Here is a 20,454-nt window from a genome sequence, read left to right as displayed (position 1 = left end):
CGCCAAAAGCAAAGCAGAAGTACTCTGCATGAGCAATCTTACCCCTTTCTAAATAACATTTGGCACTTTTAGCAGCTATCATTTACATTTGCCAGGACTTAATTAACTTAAACTGAACCTTTGTGCATTAAAACATTTGATTATATAGTTATAAAAATTTCTTTGTTGGGTTTGACGCAGCTTGCATAAAGAAGGATGCATTCCTCGATTAACTTTCCTTCAAGTCCAAGAAAGAGAGGAACCTACCTTTAACCAGCAATCTTCTCATCCATTTTTATTTTAGCGATTTCGTCGCAAATTGATGCAATGAAATCGCAATTTTTGTCTGATAATATTGCAATAATTTGCAATGTATTCTCCGATCAAATCGTAATTTATTGCATTCACCGATTTTGCAGAAATTCTCCAGCTCCACTGTACTCCTGTGATTCCTTTATCACCAGCCATAGAACCACGGGGTTAGGGGCCCCCGGATCATTTTTCATATTCAAAATTTTGGTGCTGGCCGATTTGTCATCATGATGAAAATGGACGGATTAATTCAGCCAGATACGTACGGATACCTCATAAACCGTTGGTTGTAGAGCAAATGGACGAAATTTTCCAGCCCTTCTTATTTCGTAACATTACTAAACTTTTGCACCCACCATAGGCCAATGGGGTCGAGGGCCCTCTAGGGGCAATTTTAATTTTTTAAATTTTGGTGCCAGTCGATTTTTCATCATGATGAAAATGGACCGATTTTTTCAACCAGAAAAGAGCAAAAGAAGTTTCCATTAGCGAAGAGAACTTCCAATAATGGATATTCCTAGATGCTTTGCACTGTTTATGATGCATTATAATAGACTGAGGGTCTTTTAAGTTCTTTGAAGGACTTCAGTAAGTGTCAATTAATAATATTCAATAAGAGAGACGCAGTAAGGAGAAGACAGGAATGGGTCAGATGCGTGGGTCACAGAATCGTGTGCTTAATTCTTGCACATCAACTAGAAATAATTGGATACGTCCAACAGTAACTTTCTATGTTGAATATTAATTGAGATATAGTTCTTGAAAAACTCGATTTATATCGTCATCCACCACGGTGGTGCATACCATATAATGCGCTACCGCGGTGGATGATGTTAAAAACCCCACTTTTCCAAGGACAATATTTCGGTTAATATTCAACATAGAAAGTTGCTGTTTGGAAAGATAGTCTTATTTTTAGCTAACCTACAAGAATCAAACATCAAAACACGATTGTATTACAAGCATAGCTGGCCCATTGGTCCCTTAGAGACAAACTTGCAGGATTGCTGTCATTGACATGTATCTACATATTTAACAGGAAAAAGAAATTGAATCATGTCAGCTTGTAATTCAGTTTTTATTGCTTACACAGTAATTAACAACATAATAGCTTTTTTGAAGGCTACTAAAAATATAAAAAATACCTAATTTACTAAGTAAAAGAAAAAGATCAGGGGAGCTTCAATACGAAAAATGGGTGAACAAAAGGGGAAAAAAATAAATTGGCAAACAGTAAAAGAAAAGCAAGGGCTGCTTCGATCGAATCTCAAACCAATCGAAGTTGGAAGTCGTTCAACAGAAAAGACCCATGTCCAGAGGAAATTTTGAAAAACGATACAGGCTTCGGCACAAACGCTTTTCCTCCAAATTATCCTCATAGATAAATCCGTTCTGTTATGTTGACGTCCAGATTATCCGACGGATGAATCAACACTGCATGTGAGCTTCAGCTGAATGTAAGTAATTCAAGAGGAGAGATTTAAAGTTGAACTTAGAATTGGTGAAAACTAATGAGTTCTGTCGTACTGGATCTACGGCTATCTCTAGTAGGTAAATTATGGTTCCATTGAATGATTTGATAGTTATAAAATAGACAAATAAATTTCTTCGTAGATGTTGTGCTTATGTTAAACATCGTAAGGAAAACATTCAGTAGACGCTACTGCATAATTTTTTAAAAAAAATCGTTCATCGTTTATGACAAGACAGCTTACACCCATCAAGTTTCTCCGGCTTATAATAGAGACATCAAAGTCTACAAGATATATAATTTCTTTCTTAATATCATTGTTCCAGATGACTAGTCAAAAGTTTAACCCAGACAAGGGCTGGTTAGGTACTCTTTCAGCTTTGTCTCCGTAAGGCGTCCGTATTTACTTGCACCTCCGAATCAGCAATTGATTCTGGCGAGGCATCACAAGAATAACAGGGAAAAATTCTGAACAGTTTTGCTTCATTCCTTCTGAAGAAATTGAGAATGAATCTTGTTTTTTAAAAAAAAAAAAATGCTCCGTAGAGACAAGGCCTTAATTTCCGATAACCTTCTTTTTATCTCAAAAATATTCATCGATGATCCTCTTTGAAGTTCGATCTCACCGATTAAGAAAAACTGAACTACGCTGAGGTAGATGCTGGCTAAGGTAGAACCGTAACAAATTTAAATCCCTTTACTCTCTCCTTCCACTTTTTTCCTTGTTTTTCTTTTTTCATCGTAAATACAAAATATGTTGAGGGACATGAGCACCCGCACAACAGAATGAACATGAAAGACAAAAACTTACTTTCCAAAACTGAAGACGGCTTTCTCAGAGAACAGATTAATTGTTGAAAGACTCACTGAAATGACTTGCTATACAATGTCAGCCTTTCACCAATTGTATTTGATAAATGGATTAGTCCTGTACGGTATGGAATACTACTTTGACGGCTAAAAAACTATTTCCAAGGGTCTGTTTTGAATTTTGAGCATTAATGATATCATTCTTCGTAAAGCATGGTGGATGAAACCACCTAAGAGTAGAGTATATGAGTGTTTTTGCACGTTTGTCTTGTAAATTAGGGACTGGTTCATCTGCCAACATCAATGTGCCAGGAATCATCAAATCCATAGAAAAACAGCAATAGAGATACGTGGTTTTGCACTTTGGCCACCAAAATATTCATTGAAAGGCAATATCTCAGTTTAAATTGAATACAGAGAGATGGGGTTTCAACCGTCAAAAGAAGATTCTATGAGAAAAGTAATAAATCCATTAAGAACTGGATCAAAGTTTCAAAAAATGATTGGACGAAAGTTATTTTTAGTACTCCTCCCAAGCAGTTGAATAACTTTAAAGTCACATGAAATTTTGAGAGGTGCTTAGAGCATACAAAAGAATCCAATGATAACTTCCGAGAAAGCAGATAAATTCAGAGTTCAGAGTTTCCGGGTTCTGATTGCGTTGGTGCTCGTTACAAGAGACGATTTGGGCCCTCCTGGCAGAGTTGGTACAGAAACTTATCAGCAGAAAATTACAAAGGGTAAATTTATCCAACAACAACTTACAGGTAAAGTTCAAACCGGCTTCGGAGCAAAATAAATAAAACGAGAAGATCTAAAATCCACTCAAACAAGACTCGATAGGTAACATTGTCATCTTCATAAAATTCGCAAAATGACTATCGTTCGTTCCGACGCAGATCGACTTTGATCAATTCCGAAAAAGCAATCGTGACTCCTGAAAATTAAACTTGAACGATCACCATGACAGAGGGATCAGTTGGGACAGGCACAATATTATGTTTTGATTTTAAAGGCTTGAAAAGATGCCAAAAAATAATGATATCAGCTCTAATGCCAAATTTTTCCGTACAGTATTAATGAAAATATCGTCCTTCGAAAGGCACAAATGCTCTCTGAAAGGCGACACTTTATTTCATAATGTATGCAAAAACTTTACACTATGTAATAACTCATCACTTACAGTTTCGTTTAAAAATACCATCAAAACATGATTCTGCGACTGACACAACTGGCTGAAAACAAATGTTCGACCATTCATTCTTTTTATAGGATAACAGAGCCTTAAAATGGGGAAGTTGAGTTCAAGTTTAAATTTCACAGACAAAACCAAAACAGATGAGAAAGCAGAAAATCTACATAATAGAACAATAAACAACAGAATTATAAACTGGTTCTGCATTGCCAAAGACAGCAGCAAAAGCTGATTTGAGATGTTCCCGAGAAGGCCTCAAATCGGACAAACCCATACTTAAAGTAACTGGTTATACCAGACTCAATAATATAGGCTATTCAGGGGACGTATTGTCTTCCCTGCTTGATACAAAAAAATTGTTACTTTTTGACAACCGATCATAAAAGCGAGGTTATTTTGGAATCTTTTGTAACCTCATCTCACTCATTAAGAGAGCCTTTCCAGATCATGCATAAAATCTCTATAGTAAAATAGGCCCCACTAACTGTTGTCCAAACAAAATAGGAGCGTTACACTTCACCGATTTCTGCGACGAACATGTCGTTCCCGAACTTGATCTACAGCCGGGTCTGAGACGGATCGGACGAAGTTGGGCCAGGAAGGTTCAAGGTTAGTTTCAACTTCATAATATGTGATTAAGAATAAATTAACAATACAATGCGATTAAAATGATCATCGATATTAAATTAAAAATAATGTATAGAAATCGAGCAGGAAGGGGAGGGAGTCCTTCTGCGCTTGGGACTAAGTGACTTTAGTGTATCAGTCGCTGTCACGGGTAGGGCTTCATGCGTTCGGTCGCCATGGACCGCTCTTTATACTAAGTTACGGGACACTCGCAGAGCTGTGCCTGCGAATACAGAGCCAACATCTAACAAGCTGGATTAACTTCCTTATCTGGAAAAAAAAAATAAACAAAAAATAATTAAAATCAATCGATACAAACTTGCTCCTTACAAGTAAAAACAATTGCACATATGAGTCACTCTTCTCAGATTTGGTGTCACTGTGAAACTAGAGGTATTGCTACAGTCTTCTTCGTCCAGATAAGAGTGATCAAAATCATGAATAAACTGGCTAAAGATGTGTCGCACGGAAAAATTTTAAAGAAGAATAAGTCAATAGCAATCCTGGCACTAAAAATTTTGAGTTTAATAATGAAATATTTTAGCTTGGAAAATTGGACTTACTTATACACCATCTGGGTGATGTTAGACGAAAACTTTGGCTAGACTATCAGCTCCACCACTGGCAATGTACGGACTTGACGGATGGAAAGCGACATCCAAGATGGATTCATCAAATTTCTTTCTATGAGCAGTGATTTCTTGGACACATGACTTGACATCCAAATTCCATAACCGTAACGAGCAATCATGACCTGTTTGAGAAGGTACATTTAATTAGTTGCAAAATAAAATAAAAAACGAGAGAAGTAGTATTTCCAGCCGCTCTTGGCGTAGCAATCATATCAGTTGAATAATAATCCTATTCGGAGGGTGCTCTCATATCATCATTTCTTAAACAAAGGAATGTGAATACATAACGATGCTCTAAAACTTGCCCTCTCAAATGGGCCTGTAGAAGGTATGAATTAGAGCACGTAGCAAAATGTTTCCTTTTTGAAATTTCATGAAAAAATCAGACAGCGGGAAGTCTGATGATCAACTCTAAAAATGATTTAAGTGTTCGCAATAAAAATTGGTTAAATGACAGTGATACAAATTAAGTAATTTGTATTAAAGAGATTTAAGTGTTCGCAATAAAAATTGGTTAAATGACAGTGATACAAATTAAGTAATTTGTATAATCTATTTGATACGTGTTGAAAACTTGTTGATATCTTGTTTAAGAGTTGATTTCCAAAGTTCCTGTTCTGTTAATCACTCTACTAATAAACAAAGAATATACTTGATGAAGCGCGGACATAGGTCAAAGTGCATCATGTCTTAGGCGAATCATTTTATTCTGTTGAAACTTGATTGTCAAAACGAGGTGATAATTACATGCAAGAGCAAAACAAAACAAAAATTCAACTCACTTCCTGACAGTAAATATAAGCCGTTAGGATCTATTGCTAAACTTGTCACAGAATCTAGGTGAGCAACCATGGTGTGGACCATCGAACCAGATTTGTGGTCAAAGAACCTGATGTGTCGGTCTTCGTGGGCTGTTATCGACAACGATATCGTTGGATGAGATAGAATTTTGTTAATGTGTTTGACACCGTCAGACTGAAAGAAAAAAAAAACGAAAATTCCATTAGTTCTGAGACGCTTGTACAATTAGAATAAAGTGGCATCATTGATAGGTGACGTTTCACAGAAAAGGGGACGTTCGAATAAGGCGGCAAAAATCTCAGAGGATGATTTTGGTCAAGATGGGTCAAATTGGTATTGGAGTTTTCAACAGGAAAAATGTCCTTCTATTTTAAAGAAACCCAGTTTATTTTATGGAATGTTGATGCCGACATCTCTTTTTAGAGTTTTCTTTGATTGAGGTCTCTTTTTCCATGAAAAATCATCACACAGAGGCAATGGCAAGGTTTACAAAACAATCGATATCTATCCATGCAGGCTGCCTTGCTTAAAATTGACTGATTGCAAAAAATTTGAATGGTAGAAAAATAGTGTTATCAACTAGCCAAAATCCTCACTAATGTGTTAGTGAAAAGAAAAAGTGTTTCAATGGAATTTATCACATCAAAAACAGCAACATTCTCCTCACTTAGTTTCTATCGCATGGTGTCTGGCCAGAATGACTATCGAGAAGACATCTTGGAATTCTATGGCATGCTTTTGGAAATCTGAGTGATAATTTTTCCTGCGATGACGGAACTTAGCGAATGTAAGTTAACGACTTATCTCAATTTCAAACAATGCAAAAATTGCTTACGTAACAAATGATTGCAAAAAATTCCTTTAAGCAATGATACCACCATTTTCACTCTCTATATGAGGTTCTTTATTCCGTAAACTTAAGCATGCAGTGGTGCTTGTTGCAAGTCCGCAACTCGAGGTTTAGCCCTTGAATTTATGTGAAACAAACAACATTTCAATTATGAAACTACCAGACCATATATCTAGTTGGCGGTATTTAAAAATCTCTGCTCCCATTTTGTTTTTCTGAAGGCGAACCAAGCAATATTGTTATTTTAAGTTTTCACCATTTCTTTGCACAGAAAAAAAAATTACAGAAGTTTTCAAGAATTGATGTTGAGTACTCTTCCATTTAAAAATAAAGTCTGACGAGAAGTCTGCAACATTGCGAACCAAGATACATGGTCTGTTAGTTTCACAAAAGACAGGCTGCCTCACTAAAATGACTTGGATGTGTACGTGAGAGGACATACTGTTAAAAAAGAATCTATCTCATCGAAACGGTATACATTCTTCTCACTTGGTTTCTGTCGCATGGTGTCTGGCCAAAATGACTATCGAGTTGACATCTTGGAATTCAATGACATGCTTTGAACTGTTCAAAGATAATTTTCTTCTGTACTGACTGACTTCAGCAAGAGTAAGTCAACTACTTTTCTCCATTACAAACGTCGCAAACTCTGTTCTTTGTACCACAATATTTGCAAAACACTTCTTTAAGCAATGATATACCAACATATTGATTTTGAGTTTTTAAGCACAAAGGTCCCTTTTTCCATATATGGTCACATATATGCAGTGGGGGTGCTTCTCGGTTGACAACACGCAGTTTAGCCCAATTAAACAATCATATTTATCTGAGCAGGCTGTCTCACCTAAAAGCGACCGATTATATTAAATTCAAAACGGAGGAATGACAAGCTTACTGACTTCAAAAATCGCCAGTGAGCATGTGTAAGCGAGGAGAAAAGATGTTGACATAGAATTTATCTCATTGAAAACAGTATACATTCTCCTCACTTAGTTTCTATCGCATGGTGTCTGGCCAAAGTGACTATTGAAAAGACATCTTGGAATTCAATGACATGCTTTCGGACATTTGAGCAATAATTTTCTTCCGTGCTGACTGATTATAACAAACATAAACAAACTGTCCTCCTCTGCTTACAACGTTTCAAACGTCACATTAAATTTTATTTGCTTGAGGGTTTGTTGCCCATCATCATGAGCCATCATCGTTGGCAAAGATGGGAACCATAAATACTGAGGAAAAATTTTACAGCAAAGGTTACTTCATATTTTTCATGGTTACTTACTTCAAGGTCAACTTTAAGTTTTGTCAAAAGTTCGGTGTTGCAAAGTTCGGCAAAAAATACTTTCTTGCGTCCAAATGAGTAAGTAAGAGAATTTCAGATAAATAGCTTTTTCTGTAGATTATGTCCTCAAGATGGAAAACTTTAAACCATTTTTAAAAGAAAAGGAAAAAACCTCCTAAGTTTTCTTTCACTTACAATGAAAATTTCCAAGCTGGTACGATTCATCTTCATAATGGTTTTACCGTAAAGAAAAGACTAGTTAAAAGAACAATCAAAACAAAAAATTTATTTCTTAAAACCTGACTGAACTTACTTGCACAGAATCGAAGTGGACGACTGGCTTGGCAGTTTCTAAATCATAAACGATGCATGTGCCGCAAGTGTACGATGTAACCATTTGATTTGATCCATCTTTGATAAAGTCTACTGAGGTAGGAACACCTTCTGCAAATTAGAACAAAAGCGTTAATAATAAAAAGTAAATCAAAGTAAACAAAACAGCAGTGAGTGCTCCGCTGAAACGTTTACTTAAAAGTCAGTTAATTTTATGCTTTACCTTTGAAAATGCTCATCCCAACAACAGCATTTCAAAGTTTAGTTTCAAATACAGCGTATCATTGAAGAAGACAGAACTGATCTAACTGCTTGAAAATTTGACAGAATTTGTTACGTTGATGGAAAGAAATCTGAGGGCATTTTAAAGAAGAGGAATGTATTTTAATCTAGATATAAAGCATGGGTACATCCTAGATTGAGTCATACCACTCCTGAGTTCAAAGTCCTTTCTGTACGAAACTTAAAAAGTTTGGTACCCAAGAAAAAAATGAAAGTTTGGGTTAAACAGCGAAAATAAAACCTATCAGATACCTATTGAAGCTCATACGACTTTGATCTACTTCTTAATTTGCTTGTTCTTGATTTCTTCTGATAAAAAAACCTTTTTTCCGAAATTTTTTACCCACAATGAATTTGACATGGACTGATTTATTGAGATCGAAACAGAATCAGAAGTAATTTCTACAGTTGGGGCATTGAAGCTCAATTCTAGATGGATCTAAATTAAATCATGGTTGATGGATCTGACAAAAAGAAAATGTCGACTTTCCTCTTGACAAAAAGGATTGGAAAATTAACAAATCGTTGGATACTGAAAACAGGTCATTAGCACACATTTCATAAAATTCATTGTCTGAAAGTGCAGAGTGAACTAAGCTTCTAGGATTTTTCAGATTTTTTTTTAACCCTAAATGGTTAAGAGACCTACATCGGAAAATGCCAAAAATACCACCCGTTTGAGATGATATTTTTGGCAGGCTCCGATGACTCAGTCAGGTAGGGGAAGCAAAATTTACTAATTGGCTGAACTCAGCTTCAAGCATCGCCTTGTTATGCCAACTCGACTGTCAGCTTTCGATTGGTTGGATCTTGATTAGCTCTTTCTCCCCTTAGAAATGCTTTATTGAACTTTTTAAAGAACCTTTTTCGTTTTGTCACAAAACTTTACAAAGGAGAAATTATTCTACAACCCTGCAAAAATTCCGGATCATCAGTTCCGAGAGGCCTACCTATTTCTGAAGAATACGTGCTTAAGAGAGGTGATTTAGGTTCGCTGGGCGACCACAATTTGACTGTGCCGTCTGCCGAGCAGGAGAGTAGCCGAAGGTCGTTGGCTTCGTTATTCAAGGCTGACAAGCCCCAGATGGCATCACTATGGCCTTCAAGCAGTGCAGCAAGAACATTGGGATCTGAAACAAGGATTATTCATTACATATCTTCAACCACCGTTAAAACACTATGGTGTTACAACACCAAACAACATGGTGAAACAACATATTGAAAAACCGTAAACACCATTTTCCTTCTATTGCACACATACGAATTTACGAATTACGAATGGACCAGAGAGAGAGGGAGAGAAACGGTATGGAATTAAGCACCAAAAATATATGTTTCCTATTTGAAATTTTACTCGAATTTATATTGATTGATGAAGATATGAGTATATCATTGTCCCTATCAAAAGATCTATTCAGGAAGGATTCAACTTATAGCCTCTATTTGATACACGAACAATAGTTATGGGTAATGATGATCGTTTTCCCGGTTACTTCACAAAGCACAATACAGAGAGGGGGTGGCTTACCAAAATAATTATAAGGATCGATATTTGAAGAAGGTAAATTCCAGCAACGAATGACACCATCAGTCCCACCGCTGAAGCACTGATCTCCTCTTGATGACATTGCTAGACAGAGAACGGGTCCAGTGTGACTCCTAAATGTGTATAACGGTTCAACATCTAAAGATGCGGATCTAGACAAAAAAAATAACAGAGGTTAAGAAGAAAATCCTGTGAGCAAAACTTGGGGAGATAAAAAAACAGGAAAGTAAGAAATTCCCAATCTTAAAAATCCCAAGAATAAGCTTGAAGTTTGGAACTTTTTGCGCTTTTGATAAAGATGAATAATAGTAAAAAAAAAAAAAAAAAAAAAAAAAATACTGTTTGTAGTTTTAGAAAATTTATAAAAAGGAGGGTTTTCTAAAAGGTATCCATAATACTCTCAGTGAGGAAATGACATACATCGTCACTTTTATCTTTACAATAAAATAACAAATTTTTCTGATTAGATGACATGTTTTAAAATGAAAAATTTAAGAAATGTTGGCTTCTTGTCAAAATAGGCAATAAAAAATTATCAAAAAATACAACCACAAATCCAATTTGTAGCTATTTGTCCAAATACTTTTACTTAATAATTTTGAAGATGGAAGACTTTTCATATTTTAGTACTTTTAGTTCAGATATTCCATTGCAATATGGTTAAAAAATAATCAAATTTTTTGGAGCCCTAAACTGATCTTTTTTCAAAAACGCAGAAACATCTAGAGAGGGAACCGAAATGTAGGAGCGGGATCGAGGAACTTGTTCCAACAGAAAAATTATTGACTCCTATTTTTTTTTTTAGATTACCACTTCTTCTCAACTAGAATGCAGTTTGAAAGAAGTTGTTTTCTTACAATAATTCATGTGCAAAATAGAAACTCACTTTTTTGCAGTAAGGGTTTTTTGTAGATTCCATAATTTTAATGTATGGTCTTCGCTAGCTGTAATGAGTACTGGATCTAAGGGATGAAACGCTAATGCTCGAACACTATCGAAATGACTTCTTAGCGTGTACTTGGCACTCCACGGTTTCCGCAGTGATTCTTTGGATGTTGTACTCTGCAAAAAAATACAAAAAAAAGATCAGTGGAGACCATTAAAGTAAGGAGGACAATTATTGAAGGAAAAAGATGAAAGAGAAAGGCGTAGATCAAAAAATTCTCCTTGACCTTAATTCAAATACATTAATAGAACCCATTTCGTTCCTTACTACTAATAAGGCTGGTTTCAACATGTTCTTTGTGACTTTCTATACCTCAACATTTTCTAGTGTAAATGTGCTCAGCTGGTATTTCGTTACTTCAGCTCAAATGGTGATCTTTCATTGATTTGTGTAAGTTAGAAGAGATAGTGTCAAAAAAGATTTGTCTCATTCAAAACAATCAACATCCCTCTAGCTCAGTTTCTGTTGCATGGTGTCTGGCCAAAACGACTATCGAAAGGACATCTTGGAATTCAATGACATGCTTCTTGACATTTTAAAGAAAATTTTAATGCCATTTTTCAACTAGAACCCATGAGAGAAATAGGGTAATTTTTGCATTTTATGTTCAACAGTTTTCCAAAATATAAATAAAAACTGTGAAAGGAAGTTCAGCACATGAAATGTAATTACGTTCTTTAGTCTGGGAAATGACAAATTATATCGGATTTGAGTGAAAGAAAGACCGCTGGAGTTAAAAATTAGCGAGAATCGCCACTGGATTTGTGTAAGTGAGAAGCAATAGTGTTGAAAAAGAGTTGTCTCATCCAAAACAATAAACATCCTTCCAACTCAGTTTCTGTTGCATGGTGTCTGGCCAAAACGACTATCGAAAAGACATCTTGGAATTCAATTACATGCTTCTTGACATTTTATAGATAATTTTATTCCCTGCTGACTGACCTGAATACATTTCAATAAGCTATACCTCTGTAAATTTGTTACACGAAACAAAATATTCAGATTGACTTACATCATAAGTTCCTTCCTCCTCATTGTTGACCGTCAACTGGGCAAGTTCACCGAGGCCAAGCGTAGAGTGAACGTTGATTGACTCGTCGTTGAGTGATGGCAGAATGTGTGTGTTCCACTCGGCAGCATTGATTCTGTTCTGGCCGGCTACGGTACCTGACCCAGCGCTGCCCTGCGTCCCGGAAATCCCGTCCTCGTTCCCGCCAGCCCGGATTCGCGACTGCCCTGTTTCATTGGTTGGACCAACAGAACGACGAGAAGGTTAGGTACACAATTCGTGATACTCATCTTGATCACCCTTTTTGAAAATTAATGACTAACGATGGTCTTTATTATTACCAACCAGCTTCAAAGAATTTAGTAAATCTTTTATTTTACCCTTTTTTGGAGCAAACAGAACAAAACAGGCATACTTAACCTGGTGCACTATTCCATGCCACTCCATGGAACATGCTAAAACTTCTCATAACTTTCACGGAGAGATTTAAATTTTATTTTACGCTGGGACATGACAAAATTATTTATTCACCTCCACAGCGAATGGAGCAGTTTGTCAGCTGCCCCTAATACAAAAAAATAACTATAAGAGCAGGTTATAAATGAAAAGAAAAAAAAAATTAAGTAAGTAGTTGAATGTCGGTTACAAATATTTAAATGTCTTCTGAAACCTTGTAACAAGAACTGCACTGTAGGAGTCAATTCCACACAAACAGTGAAGCTGCAAAACTCATAAGACTGTAGGAGACGTCAAAGATTTCCTGTTGTATTATACTCTTTTTCAAGCATGACTAATCATCTTTACAGAATATTGATTTAAGGTTATTGTAATTTCCCTTGCAAGAATATTTTTGGAAAATTTTAAAACGACACGATGGAAGGGCATATTTTAGAGATTTCCCACGATTCTACGCAAGAGAGTTCATGTTCAAAAACCCTACCAAACCATCTAAGTAAGCATGACAGCTGAGGTACTTACGACAGCCATGTTTGATGACTGATGAGTTGAGGTCATCCCGCATTTCCTCATCATCATCATCGTCGTCATCGTCGTCGTCATCATCATCGTCCTCCATCTCGACGTCCGGCTGGAGAAAGTCAAAGTTGGCCATGACCGCTGCTTCTGTGTCCATGATCACTGACTCGGTGTACGACTGCTTCCATACAGGAACGCCGCCTTGCTTTTCTTCCTTGTCCCAGATCTTCTCCTCTGTTGACAGTTTTGAGTAATGAACCTGTAGAGCAACCAAAATACCAATATTAGTGACTGTAATGGCAAATCATGAATCGACAGTGTAAGTTGACAATCACATAACTCGGTATGCGACATCGCAGACTTCCATTATACTTTATTTTTTAGACGGAAAACTACTCAATGGCAATTCTTTAAGACTGCCGTGATTTTTCTTCTCTGTGCGAAGAATATTCTGCAAAAACTTCAAGGAATGATGTCAACTTGTTCTCCTTTGAAAAAATAACATGGAGGCGGAGATTTTCAGACACTGCAAATGAGATATGTGATTGCCGACTTACACCGTCGGAATAAAAAGTCTAGTGAGTTCTGACAGTGAAAATGGTTATAAAAACTTAAAACTTTGTTTTCTTAGAATTTATGTTCTTGTTCAGGGTCTACGGTGAGGTCAATAAGTCTAAAAAAAAGTGGAAAGTTACTTGAACCAATCCAGAAAACTCTTTCGTGTATCCTTGACATCATATTGAAGGCAGTTTAGCTCCTTTTTTAGGTAACAGGGGTTATAATAGGCAATTTTGTCCTCTGTGGACAGCAGATCAGAAATGGCTTTTTATTCATAGAACATTCTTTTTTCGCAAATGGGAAAAACAAAACTGCCAGTTTTGTTTTACATTTGTAGGTATTTTTTTTCTACTGGGCGCAAGAAATTTTCAATCAAAAAGCTGCCACAACACGACAGGCAAGGGTGTAGAGAATGCAATTCCAGATTCTGCATGAAATTTGGGAAGCGTGTGCGTTTTTCAAAATCTCATTAGGATCCTTCAAACTATCCGACAGTATCAAAAAAATTAGTAGTTTTGAAATCTTCTTATTTTTTTTGAAAAAATACAGAGTTTTCCATTTTTTGAAGTTTTGTCATGTTTCTAGCGTTTTTCCCTGAATCATTGAAGAGAATAGTTAACTTCTAGCTTTACCAAAAAAAGGGAATCAAGACTTCTTTCAAACAATGCATTTTGCTTGGAAAAATTTCCACTTTCAGTCAAGGCATATCCTGCACCTTCTTACTAAACATCTGGAAAAATGTAAATTTTGAGCAGGCACATTTTTCCGACTTTTCGCAAGAATTCATGAGAGAGAAAACAGTTTGATAGCTTTTTTTGTGGAATTTTATTTCTTGTAAGTTTGAAAAGAAATTTTTTTTCTGCACCACTGATAAGACTGAAAGATCGGATATGGACCAAAGTGCGAATAAAGTAATCAATCAACTTACATTCTTAGCTTGTTCGCTCCCATTTATGGCTTGATTGGAGTTGTCCGTAGCATCTTCACCATGCACATTGAAACTTCTGTCAGTTGTTGCTCCAGAATTGTTATTATTATTAAGCCCTAACAATGATCTCACTCGATGGGACCTTAAATCTATAATTGTATCCGTGTAGCCTATTTCTTGTAAATACCTAGAGGAGAATAAATCTAAGATTAGTATGGCAGTCAGGGTGGTACTTTTTTTAAATTTCCTGTGTTGTTCTTGCAGTGTTTGCAGAAAGTAACTCTCGGCTAAAACGTATCCGTCACAGACACGTTAATTTAACCACTCTGCTGAGACTATGGTCACTGACAACTTAAAAAAGCTACCTTTGGCTTGTAAAACTCTTGTCCAACTTATCAATCACGCAATGCTATTCTAAAAAATATTAGGCTTACCTAACATTGTTAAAATGGGACACATTTTTCAAAAGCATACTTCACAGTCACTAAGTGAAAATTTTTGACTGCTTTATGTAATCAGATAAACAGTAATTGTTTAAGGTCAAAACAAATGTCATTAAAAATTGTTAATCAAGTTATTGATCTAAGAAATCAACTTTAAACAAGAAAACAGGCGACTTTTTGTTGTAAACTCTTTTTTCGAGTTACTCTTTACACTGAACAGTTCTGAATGAAAATCTTTTCCTTCCGAATCCCGGAGTTAAAAAAATTCCCTGGTAATTCCCTGTATTTTCTCTCCAAATTTCATTCTCTGAATTTTACGCAGTAGTGGAAGCCCTGATTATCCCATATTCGAGTCCATGTGAAGATTGGAAGCAAATAGTTGAAATCCAAGAGAGAAAAAGAAACAGGAATGGACCATTTTACAGTGCAGCTAAAGATATTTTGGAATGAAATTTCCTGACTTACATTGGTAGCTTGGGGCAGAGGGAACATAGCTACATTCTCCCTATTTTGAGATTTTAGGAGAGAACTACCCGGAGACTCCATCGCTTTCTACATCATCCACAGTTTTAGAAGTTTGGGATCTCGTATCTGGTGTTTTACATCATTACTAAATTCTTACACACAAATGGAGTCCCTCCTCTGCATATTGAGAGAGTGAATAACTTGATTGCTCTAAAATCATAGTTACAAGCTTTCTACCGTAAGCTCCTGAGACATTACTAATTTTCAGAGACGTTAAAAGAAAGTATAGAGGAAGATGATGAGGGGAAAATAGACGACAAAAGGAACTCACTGTCTAAGAAGCTGCCGGCCCTGTTTCCAGCTGATATTACTGACTGACGTAAAAGGAGCGTCACTATCTGTCGCAACATCTGGCATGCCCATTTCATCGAAAGTTGGAGGATTCATATCACCTTGTTGCAATTCTGTTCCATATTGAAGTTTGTGGAATTTCGCTCTGAGAAAAGAAAAAGAAAGAAGATGCATTTTTAGTTTCAAGATTGAGTCAGAGAATTAAGGAAACCTAGCTTCAAACTAGGTACAGTAAAAGCTCGTTAAGACAAAAAATGAAAGGACCCAAAAAATTTCGTCATAAGCGGCTTTTCGTCTTAACCGTTCTCCACTTAAGACGGTATTTTTTGGCATAAGCGGCAACTGCGCGTGGACGATACAGTTTTCAACAGCCTCGAAAATTTCGAAGCAGTTTTAATATCTGGACAGCTTTCAAAATCCACACAAACTAAAATTAAAGATTATTTTAAGTAAAAGACTTTTTGAAAGATTATTATCTATCAGTTTTAAAATTTTAAATTTTATACAATACGAAATCTAAATTTTGAATTTTTTTAAAATACGCAAATACGTTTATCTTCAACTATCGATTGCATCTCAGTCATCCAGCAAAACAGAGGATACCCACGATTTACTCGTCTTAACCGGCTTTGGTTACGGGTCAAAATTTCGAAATTTCATCTTATCCGTATTTTTTTTTACATTGACTCTTATGGAGGTGTCAAGGAACCGAAAAAAATTTCATCTTAAGCGGATTTTCGTCTTAACGAGCTTTTACTGTATTGTATGTTGACATTGTTTTTGGAGGTAAAAAACCGCATCATATAGTTTCTATGTATATTAGTCTTTTCTTTTTTAATGTAGCACCAATTAGGGTTCGAATTCAGTCACTCTGTTTATTAGGTACTGTCAGACTGTGCTATTAGGGTGGAGCCCAATCGTCAAATAAGATTTCTATTAATATGATTAAAAAAATTATTTTGAATTCACTAATTGTGCAGCCAAGGTTTTTTCCCCCCTTGGAACTGTCTTGTAGTGTGAATTATATTAATTTTATATTTGTATAATATGTTTTAATCAAAATAAATAACTATAAAAAAAAATCATTGAACCATACATTATGGATTTGAGTCATAAATTACTATCTTGATTTCGACCTGGCAAATTGTTGGTCACAATTTCTTTCTTTTTCAAAAGGAAACTAGTGAATGTCACTTTGTGGAGAATGTAAACTAATCTTGATTTTCTTTTCCTTATTCAGAATATTCTGTGATACATTCAAACAGTAAATAGTACCTAAAGAAAATAGATTAGGCCATACCTTTCTTGTTTTAGAGCATATTCTAACATTTTTATCCTTCTAACCAAATCATACTTCAGATTCTCTTGACCTTTCCTTTCGCCTTGCAGGAATGCTATCCTCGCCTGTAAAAAGGAAAAAATAAATTAGGATATAATCATAATAGATGCTCATAGTTGGTCAGTGGTATCCATTTTTTTCAGAATGGTTGCTCTGGTAGGCAATCTACCAGGGGTGTTTACTAAGCACTAGGTCTACAGATTCCAGTAATGAGGATACATCAGCATAAAATATTCAGATTTCTTTCCACAGTGATTCCTTAACATCGCCCAGTATTGTGAACTTTCAGAAAATCACTCAGTTCTGATTAGTTCACACAAAATTAATTCCAGTACATTCCTGAATAAAAATACTTAGTAAACCTGCTTCCATGCTTCACATTCCACCTCATGTGTGACTAACCAAAACTAAGTAACTACAGAACTCCGCTGACATATACGGAGTTTCGAACCGAAATAAATACAAATTTCAAGTAATTCGATACAGAATCTGATGTGCTGCCAAAGGAAAATTTAGTCAATGGAGCCAGCACAATAAACAAATGGACCAAATCTGAAGGGTCAAGGTTCAGAACTATGTCAAAATTCCATGGGGAGACCCAATGTTGCAGTGAATAGCGAATGAACAATTTGTCAAATTATAGATGTGACATTAGACCAAGTTCTTGAAATGGGAATATGTAGTTACCCTATCTTCCCATTTTTAGGAGCACTCTAAATGGCGATTCAACTCGCATGAGTAGACGATTTCTTATTGTTAATGGCATGAAAAACTGAAAATGCAGTTTCCTATCACCTATAATATGACTGTACCAAAATCGGAATGAACATACACTATTAAGTGGGTCTCATGGTGTGTAATGTCTGAGATAGAAAAATGTTCGTTGGGTAGGTAAGTGATGCACAGATCAAAAGTAACTACCTAATCAAAACCAAACTTGAAAATATGATGAAGACAGGAAGAACTTCTGACCAAACATGTGAGAGGCTGATAAAACTAGATAGACAAAAATACTACTAGACAGGCTAGACATTCCAGAGTTCAGTGCTAGGTAGGTAATTACACTCCGATATATTAAGGATGAGTTGAGAGTTTGAGTCATGTTAGAAATGCTTCAGACTTGGTAACGGCTGGACACATAATCTTAATCATTTGATGTTAGGAGAAGCAGACATGCGAGCACACAGAAGGCAGAGTGCATCGCCAGTCCTTTCAAAGGAGACGTGACGTTTGCATCCATCGCTTTGTCTGACATCGAAGAGAAATATGCATGCCAACAGGATGGGAGTAAAGATAGTCGATGGAACTTTAAAAGCTACGGGGTACATACTTAAAACTAAGAAACAAATGCTTACTTGGAGCTCAGCCTTATCCACTTCCCACTGAGATCTTTCCATTTCAAACTTGGCCCATTCATGTTGAATGAAGTGTAAAACTCCAGGCATTGAGTATTGTAACTTAGAATTATTGTCTCCATTTTGCTTGTTACCCGTATTCACGCCACTACCGGAACCCAATTGTCCATTATGATTCTGAGAGGAATTATCTTCCATTGTAGACTCACTATACAATGCTGAGTTTATCCTCATAATCCTCATTCCTCGGCGGCCATGACAGCCTCAGGTCTTTGAAACGCGACTTCGGAAGAAATTCACATTCGAGTGGGGTGTTATCTATACACTAATTGGTGCGGATGAACGAGGCAAACCACTAAAATTAAAACACAATTGATTTTAACACTGAATTACGAAGCTGAACATCGAAATCTGTCTGGAATAACAACGCATAATTCGTAAATTTTTTTGACAGAATTTCTTTTGCACTGTCGGCAGCAGGATTGCCAATTGTTTGCTTCCACACGCAAGACGGCAACTTAACAAATCAAAATTTTACTCCCGGTAGTTGGAAAATTGAAAAGAATATGAAATTGAACGAGATAATTATGATTGTCTAAATTCCTACGCTCCTTAATTTGAAAGAATCGTTTTCAGCTGAGAATTTAAAGAGTCCTCGGTGGGTGTCGAAATGGGTTCATGCGTCGAAAATAATTTTGTGCTCTTCGAAGTCTCGCCAAATGTTGCTGGACTTGAGCTAGGAGGGGCGAATCGAGATCGGAGATCCCTTCCGAGCGACCCACCCCCTCGCATCTGCGAAGTCTAAAATCCTCGCCCTTTTCGTCAATCTACTATCTAGCATGATGGTCCCGTCCCTGAGACAAATTACGTCATTAATTAGTTCCTTCTCATCCTCCCCTGCTTTGTTTCACCCACAGAACATTGGTGCCGGCTATGAAAATCGTCCCTACATCGCACCGATCGCTGGGTACCGCGACTTATCGCTAATGATAAGGTGGTCTGTAAATATCATGAACCCGTTTCGATTTCCTTACTTATTCTACTAGGTGCATAACTGAGTGACGTCCGTTCGCCCCTCAACACCCCCGCAGCGAATGCGTGTTCCGCAAAGCTTTTTATGCCCTCCAATAGACTCAGATCGGGCTCTGGTATCAACAAGAGGGGAGGGTGTAGGGGGAGCCCTTGATTGGGTGGGAACTTTAAAATTGCGCACGGGGAAACTTTACCGAAAAGAGGTGAGCATTTGAGAGGCGAACGAGGTCTTTGCCATGATGATACCAAAATTCACCGAAATTAGCTTGGTTTTACCTGTAAACACGGATTAAATTGGATTGCTGATTTAAAAAATAAATTATGTAAAAAATATGTCCAACATGTTTCAAATGGACCGCGTCTAGCAGAAAGGAACCAAGCCACATCAGCTATTGCCAAATTTCACAGAGCAATTTAATTTATGACAAGATGATGTTCGTGCGGAGTTTTTTGATAATTTCAAGGAATTCGCTTCGTACTATGCAGAAAATACATTGAAATTTGCAAAAAAAAAAAAAAAAAAAAAAAAAAAAAAAAAAAAAACCGCACAACCTTCTTCACGTAAAAAATATAATTGCCCGATTAAATTTGCCAATAAGTAGCTGATGTGGCTTGGTTTCTTTCTGTTTAACGTGGTCCAAATGCACATTTTACAATCAGGGCCGGATTAAGGGGGTGGCCACATGGGCCGCGGCCCATGGCGGCAAATCTAGGGGGCGGCAAATTTTGCAATTTTTTTAAATGTATATGTAGGTATGGAAAAAATCGGATTTAGAAAAAAAAATTACAAACGAGAAAAAGCTACAAAATCTCTCATTTCCTGAGAGTATAGTAATTTCTAATTTTGTCGTCTATCATTGATACAAGAGACAGCACCGCTAATTAGTCGAGTTAAGAGAGAAACCAAACACACAATTTGGCCTGGAACGG

The 20,454-nt window shown here is 36.5% G+C and overlaps 1 protein-coding gene across 2 annotated transcripts; it reads right to left on the bottom strand.

Moving 5' to 3' along the window:
• Positions 1-1,350: 1,350 nt before the first annotated feature.
• On the bottom strand, positions 1,351-18,985 carry Cka (Connector of kinase to AP-1). Of its 2 annotated transcripts, none has more exons than XM_019056290.2 (13): positions 18,493-18,985; positions 17,099-17,202; positions 15,779-15,943; positions 14,540-14,726; positions 13,057-13,312; positions 12,082-12,323; positions 11,010-11,185; positions 10,106-10,275; positions 9,528-9,707; positions 8,276-8,406; positions 5,809-6,001; positions 4,958-5,148; positions 1,351-4,664 (listed from the first exon to the last, which is right to left on the bottom strand). In XM_019056290.2, the coding sequence occupies exons 1-12, from the start codon at positions 18,733-18,735 to the stop codon at positions 4,979-4,981; spliced, it is 2,217 nt and encodes a 738-aa protein (XP_018911835.1). In that variant the 5' UTR covers positions 18,736-18,985; the 3' UTR covers positions 1,351-4,664; positions 4,958-4,978. The 2 variants fall into 2 exon arrangements, with proteins under 2 accessions (XP_018911835.1, XP_018911836.1); XM_019056291.2 differs by having other exon boundaries at positions 12,082-12,305.
• Between the last annotated feature and the right edge of the window lie 1,469 nt (positions 18,986-20,454).

This window comes from Bemisia tabaci, chromosome 9 (assembly GCF_918797505.1).
Source record: "Bemisia tabaci chromosome 9, PGI_BMITA_v3".
NCBI lineage: Eukaryota > Metazoa > Arthropoda > Insecta > Hemiptera > Aleyrodidae > Bemisia > Bemisia tabaci.
This window is presented reverse-complemented; position numbering and strand designations above follow the sequence as displayed.